Genomic DNA, 12,478 nt, shown 5'->3' with positions numbered 1-12,478 from the left:
ATTGTCAACGGACGTGTCACAGGCAGCAGGAAACACGGCCATTCCTGTGATTTACTACCATTAAACCAATGGTCGTTGTTCACTGATCTGATGAAGTCTCCAACATCCCTTCACAAGGAACCACAGAACCCTCCTGTCCTTGGGGAATTGCTGACCGATCCCCTGGGCATTTGTCACAATTCTTCACAATCTGATTTAACACAGTTTAACCCAAATCTCTTTACATTGAAATGACACAATAGAACAGTTTCACAGTTCCGAGTGAGAGATAAATCAAGTTACCTCAACTCCTGACACTTGTGCAGCCCGGGTCCCAGCCGCTGGATTCCCTCACACTGAATGTGGCAGTTCCCCAGGTCGAGGTGTTTTATTGTATCACAGAGTCCGATGACATGAGACAGGACCGCGCAGTCAATCGGGGTCAGTGTCATTCCACGGAATGAAAGTGTTTCCACAGATCCCAGTGTTTCCTGAGCCAGTCCACGATTCTGAGACTCAAACAGGTAGTGCAATGTGTTCAGGAGGCTCCTTTTACCAGCTTCACTCCCTGTGTTTCCAATCTGACGTTTAACCTCCTCCTTCACCCAGTCAATCACCCGGCAGGTTGTTTCATGAGGAAATGGACCCAGAAACTCCACCAGGCCCCGAGCTGTCATTGGGGAGGAAAGACCAGCAACAAAACGGAGAAATACCTCAAATCGCCCATCTGTCATGTTGTGGGTTTCAGTGAGGAATTTCAGGATATCCCCGGGATGTGGATTCAGGAATTGTGCGACTGCAGCTACAAACTCTTGGATGGTGAGGTGTGGGAATGTGTACACCACGCTTTGGGCAGAATCCTCTCTCTCCAAAAGCTCCATCAGGAACCCGGACAGGAACTGGGAAGGCTGAAGATTGTACTTGATCAAATCTCCATCTGTAAACACAATCTTCTTCTCGGACACTCCTCTGAAGGCCATTTGACCAACCCTGAGTAACACATCACGGGGTCTCTCAATCTCACGGCCGTGGTTTTTCAGGATGTTGTAAATATAGTAGGAGTACAGTTGGGTGATGGTCTTGGGAACTCGCTGTGGGTCCCTGACTCTTTGTGTGAAGAAGGGGCGCAGTGTCAGAGCGAGGATCCAGCAGTAGGAGGGGTTGTAGGTCATGGTGTACAGGATCTCGTTCTCCTTCACATAATTGAAAACAGCTTCCGCCACCGTCTGATGTTCAAAATGTCTGATGAAATATTCCTTCCGTTCCTCATCAACGAATCCCAGGATTTCAGCCCGGACACTGATATCCGCCTTTTCCAATAAATGTAACGCAGTGGGGCGGGTGGTCACCAGCACTGAACACCCTGGGAGCAGCTTGCCCTGGATTAAACTGTACACAATGTCAGACACTTCACACCTCCACTCGGGATCTGGGCACTGGTGCTTTGGTTCTGTATCTCTCCGACTGTCCGCAAAATCGATTTTGTGTTTGAATTCATCCAAACCATCGAATATAAACAGTAATCCTTCTGGATTCTTCCACACCTCTCTCAAGAAATTCCCAAAGTAAGAATACTGATCCACAATCAGTTCCTTCAGGTTTATTCGACTGTCAATACTGTTTAAATCTCGGAATTTGAAACTGAAGACAAACTGGAACTGTTGGTATATTTTCCCCATGGCCCAGTCATAAACAATCTTTTGTACCATCGTTGTTTTCCCGATCCCCGGGACTCCGGCCACTGCTGCTGAACTCCCAGATTTGGATTTACTCCGGGAAAAGCTGCTCTGGAATAACTGATCAGTACGGATTTTTTCCAGCTGACTGCGGAGTTGTTTCTCTCTATAATGCTCATGGTCTCTGCCTCTTGCCAGCAGCTCATGTTCCACCAGTGTCCGATCTCGAACAGTAGAAATGACCGTGAGCTCAGCGTATCGATCAGCCAGCTGGAAAACCTTCACCTTCTCCGTCATCAGGATCGTGTTCACTCTCAGTGTTTCAGTTCGTGTCCGCAGAGTCTCCTTGTGTTTCTGTTGGACATCTTCCATGGGAACAGAGAACATATTCAAAACGTTAAATGGCTTATCTGACAAAGAACTTTATAATGGTATTTCAGCATTCAGTGTTTGAGATTACATGAATAAATTCAATGCTTCCATGGATATTAGAACAGAAAGTAAAATTCTGTTCGCAGACACGGAATTGACAGCAATGGATGTCCCTGAAATTGTCCAATCCTCATGTTCTGGTTCTAGTTATTTGTGAAGGTGAACATTCCCCTGATTGCACTTTCTGTGGATGCTTAAACAAGCATCACTCCCCACTAACATCTTAACTATGTTCTACAGAGGCGTGGTTGAGAGTGTGCTGACCTTTTGCATCACAACCTGGTACTCCAGCTGCAATGCTGCCGACAAAAAAGCCTTACAGGGGGTGGTTAGGGGAGCAGAGAAGGTTATTGGGGTATCCCTACCTTCTTCCAAGACCTCTTTCAACGTCGATGCCTCCATTAGACACGGTACATAATTAGAAACCCCTCACACCCTCTCCATGAACTGTTTGTTCTTCTGCCATCAGGTAAACGTTACAGGAGCATCAAAACTAAAACCACAAGGCTACTAAACAGCTTCCTCCCACAGGCAGTCAGACTGCTAAATAGCTGCTCTATCTGACTCTGCTTTGGACACTTTTAACTTGCATCGGACACTTATAACTTGATTTAAAGCGACATGTGGCTGTTGTGTTTTATTATTTATTGTTGTGTTTATTATTTAGTGTTGCGTTTGTTATGTTATGATTGCACTGCTCCTGGGAACCGCTGTCTCATTCTGTCCTTCAGAGCTGATGGACGGTTGGAACGACAATAAATTTTTAGAATCTTGAATATCCTATTGCATTCCTGACTGCACCTCCCGTTACAACAACATTTCACTATATTTAAAGCATTGTTTGACTCATTAACAGACGATGTTAATGTTGATCTGGTGTGGAACTATGGAGAGCAGGACACTGTGCAAGGCTGCACACTGGGGGTCACAGGTGTCCACTGCTCTTGCATCAAAACAGGAGCAGAATACGCGGGAAGTACTCAAGTCGGACAGCGTCTGGGGGAGAATCACAGTGAAGTTGTGGATCGATAACCCATCGGAATGACAGGAATGAAAATGGGTAGTTTTCAATCGCAGTGATGGAGGATTGGTGGAAAGATGGAATCTCTGTTAATGGAAGAAGCCACAAGGGTCTGTCTCAGTGATGTACGTCGTGTCTGTGGGAAAGGGTGGTGAAGTCTTGGCAACTGCTACTCATCAGTCTTGCTGTGGCGGTGTGGGGCGCTGTCTTAGGAGGCCTCTGTCTGTCAGAGTCGACCATGGATGTCCTGCCCCTGCAAGCCGGGACACTCCGATATGGAGAGGAAGCTTCTGCCGATGTAGCAAGCTCCCTCTCTCCATGCATCTGATGTACACAAAGGATCGGCATAGACTGACACAGCTTGGCACCAGAGGTGTCGCAGGAGATGCTAGTCTGCGTTGAACACCATTTAACACTGACTCAGGGACTCCAGCTCGAGGCTTTTCCCACTGGGTTTACTCCCAAACTCTTCCCCATGAGGGGTACAGTTGCAAAGCAGTGGAGTTTTGAGATCAGATTTTTCTTGTTCCTGGGTGAGCTGCCAATCACAGCCGACAAGCCCCATCTGCCCAAAGTGACTGGTTGTAAGGCACCAATAACTCACTTCTGCCCCTTCTGCTGTCAGAAGAAACGCTTCCACCGGGATTAGTGGCTAAACCGCACGTGAAGGCCAAGAGCTGGACAGAGGCTACTCGCCACTGGGAGCATTTAATAGGTCGTGGCAGCTCATCCACACTGTCACCCCCCCTCCCCCCCCCCCCGGTTATAACAATCTTAAGCAACCGAGGGGCGATGTATTATTGACAACGAATCGGTAAATTGGTTTATTATTGTGACATGCACCACTTTAAAATGGAAAACTTTTCTGCATGCGATCCAAATAGATCATTACATCACATCGGTGCAATGAGGTTGTACCCTTTTCAGGTTTAGAACGTCAACCTGAGGACCAGATCTATCTTTATCCATGATCAAGTTGAAACTAATGACGTTATGATCACTGGAACGAAACTGTTCCCCTGCACACACTTCCGTCATCTGCCCTAACTTATTTCCTAATAGGAGATCTAATATTGCATCCTCCCTAGTTGGTACATCTATATATTTATTCAGTAAACTTTCCTGAACACATTTTACAAACTCTAACCCATCAAGACGTTTAACAGTATGGGTGTCCCAATCAATGTGTTGAAAATTAAAATCCTCTACAATCACAAATTTCTTTCTCCTGCAGTTCTCTGTTATCTCTTTGCAGATTTGCTCCTCCAATTCTCGCTGACTATTGGGTGGTCCATAATACAACCCTATTAATGTTATCAGACCTTCCTGTTTCTCAGCTCCACCCATATGGCCTCAGTAGACAATCCATCTAATCTGTCCTGCCGAAGCACTGCTGTGATATTTTCCCTATCAAAGCCACCACCCACCCTTCATCCCTCTGTCTCTATCATGTCTGAAACATCAGAACCCTGGAACACTGAGCTGCCAGTCCTGCCCCTCCTGTAGCCAAGTTTCAGTAATGGCTATGATGTCATAATTCCATGTGTCAATCCAGGCCCTCAGCTCGTCTGCCTTTCCCACAATAATCCTCGCATTGAAATAGACACACGTCAGAGGATTATTACCACCACACACAACCTTGCTATTTGTGACTTTGCATGAACTAACAACAACATTTATTTTTACCCCCGTTCCACTATCTACTCTGGCACTCTGATTCCCATCTAGTTTAAACCCTCCCCAATAAAACTAGCAAACTTCCCTGCAAGTATATTGGCGCCCTTGTAGTTCAGGTGTAACCCGTCACTCTTGTACAGGTCCCCCCTGCCCCTGAAGAGGTCCCGATGATCTAGAAATCTGAAACCCTGCCCCCTACACCAGTTTCTCAGCCACGTGTTCGTCTGCCAGAGCATCGCACTCTTACCCTCACTGGCACGTGGCACAGGCAGCAATCCGGAGATTACTACCCTCTATCTCCTGTTTTTCAACTTCCTACCAAGCTCTCTGTCCTCACTCTTCAGGACATCCTGACTCTTTCTACCTATGTCGTTGGTACCGATGTGTACCACGACATCTGGCTGATCACCCTCCCACCTCAGAATGGTGTGCAGGCGATCAGGGACATCCCGGACCATGGCAGCCGGGAGGCAACAAACCATCCGGGAGTCTCTGTCACAACCACAGTATCTCCTGTCTGTACCCCTGACTCTGGAGTCCCCTATCACTACCGCTCTCCTCTTCCTCCTCCCTCCGTTCTGCACTGCAGAACCAGACTCAGTGCCAGAGATCTGGCTGCCGCAGCTTGTCCCAGGTAAGCCATCCTCCCCCCGCCGCCCCCCAACAGTATCCAAATTGGTATACCTATTTTGGAGGGGAATGGCCACATAAGAACCCTGCATTAACTGCCCTTTCCCTTTCACTCGCCTGACGGTAACCCAATTAACTGTGCCCTGTTTCTTAGGTGTAACTACCTCCTGGAAGCTACTATCTATAATCTGCTCAGTCTCCCGAATGATCCGGAGGACATCCAGCTCCTGCTCCAGTTCCCTAACGCGGTCTGTTAGGAGCTGCAGCTGGATGCACTTCTTGCAGGTATCGTTGTCAGGGACACCGGAGGTCTCCCTGACTTTCCACATCCTGCAAGAGGAGAATTCCAACATCCTGCCTGGCATATTCTCTGGTCTGATCAAAAAAAAAGAAAAACAGGAAAACAGAAAAACAGGTGGTTGAGATGGTTGGATGTTTGGGATGGGCCTCTAAATGCTAAGGATCATTCTGGACCCAAGTCTCACCAACCACAAACTGTTCCAGCCGCTACCATCTGGGAAATGGTACCATAGCGTTAAAACGAGGACCAACAGGCTCCGTGACAGCTTCTTCCACCAGACCATCAGACTGATTAGTTCACGCTGATACAATTCTGTTTCCACAATTGTATACATAAATACAGACTCACTGCACACACTTTACTGTAATCGTGCTGCTGGTGCAGAAAAACAATTTTCACTACATGTGTCCATGATATTAACCCTGATCCTGAAAATTTTTATCTGGCTGTTGTCACATTTTTTTAGATCTGATATTCATCATCCTCATACTGTCCTCGTTCATATCAATCTGAGTGCGCTCCAGTGCACATGGTGTTTTCCAGAAATTGCTATTTAAGTTATTACTTTTTTGCCTATTTTCCAGATCTGTTTCAGAGCAACATATTTTACCAAAAGTATACATCAATATGGGCACAGTGAGTGTTTACTACCTTCGTTATATTTTTATTGTTCAGCTCTGTTTGGCAGATTTTCTTGATCCTTGATGTAAATTCAAAGTTTGTTCAGCCCAGCAGTAAATGCAGATTTTCTTCAGCCTTGAAGTAAATTTTGTTGGAAGGTTTTCCTTTATCACACGATGATCTATTTTCTTTGCTTATTGATATCCTAAATATCCGTTTCATATTCTGTTGCATTGCATCCCGATGCTCTGTTTGATATTCTACCGGCTCTATTGCACCTTTCTTTATGTTTAATCATGTTCTGTACTTTCCTAGTCTAAAGGTCATGCTTATATATTTGGAAATTAGTTCCATTATTTGAATTGTTTGTTTCAGCTTTATTGATGCAAGAGCAAATAATTTCAAATCATCAATGTATAGCTGTGTCAAGGTATAATTCGTATTTTCTTCTGATTAGATACCTGATTTTTATCTGTTTCAGTAAATTATGAGTGGGCTTGAAGTTAGACAAAACCACAGTGGGCTTAGTGAGTCGTTCTGGAAAATCCCTCCATTTATTTTGATAGTGGTCGTTGTTCCACTGTGGTTGTTACTAGGACGATTATTTTACGCGAATGCTTCATCAGTTGTAAAAATTTCACGAGTATTGTATGAATTTTATATATATTTGGAACTTCTCTTAAACACACAAGGAACAGAAACAGATGTGTTTTTTTCTTGATTGGCAATATAACACTGAAAGTTTTCTGCTTTCCACAGGGTTTGAAATAGAATTACATGATCTATTATCTGTTGTTCAAACCGGACCGGTATTCTGTCTGCTCTTCTGTGAGTATATTGTGGTTATCTAAGTTGTTATCTGAGTTGTTATTAGTTACGAGATGTACGATGCTATAATTTTATATATAAAATTGTCTTATTATTATTAAGAGCCAATAATAACATAGTAGGTGACCATTTAGTAGTCTTATAAATGCAGAATAAAGCTGTCGTTGAGGCTGGTGGTACATACCTTCAGTCTTTTATATGTTCTCCCCCATAGGACTGTGACAGAGAGGATGTATGAGGTGGTTTGGGGTTCAGCAGCAAGGCTTTGGTTCGGGTTTGTGTCTTGCCAGCTTGATTGAGCTCCTCCAGGAGGTGACAAAGGTGATGGATGCAGTTACACATGGATATTGTCTACTTGTATATTGGTAGAGTGTTTGACAAAGTCCCACATGAGAGGCTCATACAGAATATTAACATGCTTGAGAACTGTGGGGAATTGTCCTGGCTGCCGGGGACACAAACTGGGAGAAATGTCTTGGCTGGCGGGTGGCGAATCTGTGAAATTATTGTCATAGACGGCTGAGGAAGACACTTCATTGGATATATTTAAAATGCAGGTCGATATGTTCCTGATTAGGAAGAGCGTCAACGTTTACTGGGATAATGGGGTAGAGAGGAATTGAAGAGCAAATTCACTGAGCCGAATGGCTTAATTCTGCTACTAGGTCTTATGTTTTAGGGAGCAGCTGGAGTATTGTGTTCACTTCTGATTGTCCAGCTCTTGGAAGGATTGGAGAGGGTGCAGAACAGGTTCTTCAGGGTGTTGCCTGGGTTCGGTGGCATGTGCTACAAGTAGAAGTTTGATAAACTTGATTTGTTTATTCTGGAGTTAGATTAGAAATCTGACTGAGGTGTACAAGTTTGAGAGATAAGAGTTTGTGTCGACAGCCTGTATTTTGTTTGTTATTTTTTACATGTGACTGGTGTCCAATACGAGAGGGTATTTGGTTAAGGTGAGATGGTGTAAATTTACAGCAATTGTGGGTAGTTTTTTAACAGAGTTCTGGGTGCTTGGAATTTACTGTCTGGGTCAACATGGCTTTGTGAAGGGAAGGTCGTGCCTCACGAGGCTAATTGAGTTTTTTGAAGAGGTAACAAACAGCAATTGATGAAGGTACGGTAGTAGATGTGGTCCACATGGATTTTAGCAAGGCATTTGACAAAGTCCCTCATGAGAGACTCATCCAGAAAGTCATGAGGCACGGGACAGGTGGAACCTTGGCTGTTTGGATAAATAATTGGCTTACAGGATGAATGCAGAGAGTCGTAGTGGAAGGAAAGTATTCTGCCTGGAGGTCGGTGACTAGTGGCGTACCGCAGTGACCTGTCCTGGGACCCCTGCTATTTGTGATTTTTATAAATGACCTGGATGTAGAGGTGGAAGAATGGGTGAGTGAATTTGTGGATGACATGGTACATACCTTGTCATCTTGTCGAAGGTGCAGATTTGGGCAGAAAAGTGGCAGATGGGGTTCAATCCGGATAAGTGTGAGGTGATGCATTTTGGAAGTACAAACCAGAATGCTGACTACAATCTTTGGTTACCTAAGAGTGTGGATGAACAGAGGGACCTTTGGGTTCAAATCCATACATCCCCTAAGGTCGCTGCACGGGTTGAAAGGCTAGTTAAGAACTCCTATGGGATGTTAGGCTTCATTAATTGGGGTGGGGGATTGAGTTCAAGAGTAGAGAAGCCAAGTTGCAAATGTACAAATCTCTGGTGAGTCCGCACTTAGAGTATTGTGTTCAATTCCGGTCACCTCATTATAGGAAGGATGTGGAAGCTATGGAGAGGGTGCAGAGGAGATTTACCAGGATGTTGCCTGGTTTGGAGAACAAGTCATGTGAAGCAAGGTTAGCAGAGCTGGGACTTTTCTCTTTGGAGCGTAGAAGGATGAGAGGGCACTTGATAGAGGTGTAAAGAATTATGAGAGGCAGAGATAGGGTGGATTGCTGGAGCCTGTTCCCCAGGCACCAATGGTGAATAATAAAAGAAAGGATACCAAAGTATATTTTTTTTCTTTCCCGGATATATAAAGAGTGAAAAAAGGGAGAGGGTCGATATCGGACAACTAGAAACTGCTGTTGTAGTTGCAGTAACGGGTGAAAAGGAAATGCCAGACAAACTCTGTCCAAGGCACTGGCAGAGTTCCAAAAGGTAAAGAGCATCAGCGATCAGAATTGTGTATAGTGCTATTACAAAGGAAAAGGGGCTTGAAAGATGAAAGTTCTGAAGATAGAAAAGTCACCTGGACTGGGTCATACAGTGTATCAGGAGCCTGCCTAGGGTGTGTTGGGATTCCCAGAGCATTAGGACCTGGAGTGAAGGCTTCAGCAGAACCAACAGCTGGATTAATAGAAAAATATATTGTAGAATATTCAGGCTGCAAAGAGAGATTCGTTGAATTGTTACTTGAATCCAGAGATCTGCGAATGATTAATGGCGAATTCTGATTCCCAGGCTTTGCCAAGTCACAGACTAACACTTGAGATGCGGTTTGAACTGTGCATTTCATCACTCACCTATCATTCTGAGTGGGTAATTCCGATAAACCTTGGCCGATGTTCATGTATTCCTGTGGATCAGGACCTGTTTAAATATGAAAAAAAAACATGGAAACAGAGCTAAAATAATTAAAATAACTAAAATGTTTATCTCAATGTGCCTTTGTGTTCAGAGCGTGGTTTTAACATACCGAGTTCCTGTATTTCCCTCAGTATTCTGTCCAACTTCGGTAACTCAGTCCTCCACATCAGAAAGGATTCCCACATCGCCCTCCGGGCCCGGGAGCCTTTGCCATTCACCAGACTGAGGAAGAGTCTGGAACTCTCTGCCCGGTTTCCCTTCTCTGTCAGCTCAGTGACTTTCTAGAAAAGGAAACAATGGACTTATTGTGGAGCAGACAGACAGACATGGAGAATGTGCAGGAAAGTATCTGTTCATGGCCCCAGTAGCTTCAGAACAGATGCAGTCACTGGGCTGCTGCCTCATCCTCCCTGGGTTCAGTCATTAACAGAGAAACAGTCACTGAAGGAAATTCTAAATCAATAGTGTGTAAGAATAAGGATTTACTGGCACCCTGCAGTAGATGCAATGTGATTAATTTCCTTGATCTGTCAATGTGCAGCATTACATCAACAAGATGTGACAACAAGAACGGGAGAGAGGGGAGAGAGAGAGCAAAAACAAATGGATGGCGGGCATCACTGAATTGTGGCTGACAAAAGTTTATAGTTGGGTGCTTAAATCCAAGGATAAATATTGAATCGAAAGGATACGCAGGTAGTTGAAAGTGTTGGGTCGAAGCTGCTGTCATTAAAAAATGAAAAGTCCTGAGAAAGAGGTGATGTCGGATCAGACGATGTGGATGTTAAGGAACTGCGTAGGTAAAATGACCCTGACGGAAATTATATACAGGCGTGTTAACAGTAGCCAGGATGTTGGCTACAAATTACAACAGGGGAGAGAAGAGTCATTCAAAAAAGTCAATGCTAAAATTGTCACGGGGAGTTTCAATATGCAGATAGCTTTGGAATATCAGGTCGGTGCTGAATCCCAAGTGAGGGAATTTGTAGAATGCCTATGAGATGGCTTTTGAGAGAAGCCTATGATTGAGCCCAATATAGGAAAGGCGGATCTGGATTATGTGTTGTGAATTGAACCAGATTTGATTAGCAAGCTTCAGCTGAATAAACCCTTAAGAGGCAGTGATCATAAAATAGCAAAACTCAGCCAGCAGGTTGAAAGGGAGAAAGTAAATTTAGAGGGATCAGTGCGACACGAGAATAAAGGAATTACCTCGGCATGAGAGAGGAGCTGGGCAATAATAAATTCGGAAGTGACAATAACAGGGACAATGGCAGAGCAGGAAAGGCTGAAGTTTCTCGGAGGACAAATGATCACAAAGATGAAGAATTATTCTAAAGGGAGGATGATCAACCGTGGCTGACGAGGTAGTCAAAGCAGCACAAAAGCAAAGGTGAGGGCAAGATTTGTCTGACTGCCAGGAAGCACAGAATGGGAACAAATAGGGCTTTCTCTGGTCGAATGTTGGTGACCAGTGGTGTTCTGCAGTGGTTGGTTTTGGGACAGTTTCTTTTTCCGTTATGTCAATGATTTGTAGGCTTTATGGCCGTTATTGTAGGCATTACGAAGATATGGGGAGGGAGGGGAAGTGTTGAGGAAGCAGGGATTTCGCGGGAGGACATGGACCTATGAAGAAATGGACACATCAGTGGCAATTGGAATGTAGTATAGTGAGGTACATGGCCATATAGTTTAGCAGAAATAATGAAGACGTAGACTATTTTTGAATCTGGGAGAAAATTCAGAAATCGGATTTGTAAAGAGTCTCTGGAGACCTGGTGCATGATTCCGTGCAGTTTGAGTCGGTGTTAGGAAAGGCAAATACAATGCTAGCATTCACTTCGAGAGGATCAGAATATAAGAACAAGCACTGGCCAGACCGCACTCGCATATTTTGATCCCCTGATCAGAGAAAATATGTGATGGCATTGTGAAAAATCCAGAGAGGAATCTAAACGAACAGAACCAGTGATATTAAACCAGATTTTGATGGGAATGGATCCTGGATGCACTGGTAATAGCCGGAGTGTGAGAGGATGAGGGGGAATCTAATTGTAACCTGTGGAATATCGGAAGACATTGAGAGGATGTGGAGATGATGTTTCTAAGTGGGGGAGTCCAGAACCAGACGGAACAGCCTCAGATTAGAGGGACGTCCATTTGGAACAGAAATGAGGATATTATTTAGCCGAGGAGTAGTGAATCTGCAGAATCCATTGGAACTGACAGCTGCGGAGACCAGGTCATTGGGTATATTTGAAACAGAGGTTGGTATCTTCTTGACTCGTCAGGTCAGCAAAGTTCACTGGAGGAAGGCAGGAGAATGGGGTTGAGAGAGATAGTAAATCATCCATGATGTAATGGCGGAACAGAATCGATGGGCCTAATGGCCAATTGTGCTCTGATGACTTATGGTCTCATCATGTGTAAAGACAAAAGAAGATTAAGAAATGTCAGTGCGGCTATCTTATAATGGAGATGGTTACTGCCTGGCACTGGTACCGTGAAATGGTAATGACTTCCTGAATGCAGGCATGGGCTTCCTGATTAACTGAGGAATTATGAGTTAAACATTGAATAGTCTTCAAGCAACATACATCTATGATGGAATTAAGGTAACTGAATATGGATGGGCTTAGGACCTTGCTCTGAGAAATAAGAGAGGCAGCATTTAAGGGTGAGCACAACATTGTGGGCCGAAGGGCCTGTACTGTGCTGTACTGAAA

The 12,478-nt window shown here is 44.5% G+C and overlaps 1 protein-coding gene across 1 annotated transcript in view; it reads right to left on the bottom strand.

The window, feature by feature from the left end:
• Positions 1 to 9,933, bottom strand: part of LOC132386272 (NACHT, LRR and PYD domains-containing protein 3-like) — a 31,351-nt gene extending 21,418 nt beyond the window's left edge. Inside the window, exons 1-3 of the mRNA XM_059958550.1 lie at positions 9,862 to 9,933; positions 9,689 to 9,755; positions 283 to 2,020 (exon numbers count right to left, since the gene is read on the bottom strand). Of these exons, the coding sequence (XP_059814533.1) occupies positions 283 to 2,020; positions 9,689 to 9,695 (1,745 nt within the window). The 5' untranslated portion in view covers positions 9,696 to 9,755; positions 9,862 to 9,933. The remainder of the gene's footprint in view (positions 1 to 282; positions 2,021 to 9,688; positions 9,756 to 9,861) is intronic.
• Between the last annotated feature and the right edge of the window lie 2,545 nt (positions 9,934 to 12,478).

This window comes from Hypanus sabinus, unplaced genomic scaffold (assembly GCF_030144855.1).
Source record: "Hypanus sabinus isolate sHypSab1 unplaced genomic scaffold, sHypSab1.hap1 scaffold_1085, whole genome shotgun sequence".
Classification (NCBI taxonomy): Eukaryota; Metazoa; Chordata; class Chondrichthyes; order Myliobatiformes; family Dasyatidae; genus Hypanus; species Hypanus sabinus.
The sequence above is the reverse complement of the archived record's forward strand: the minus strand, read 5'-3'. Positions and strand labels throughout refer to the sequence as shown.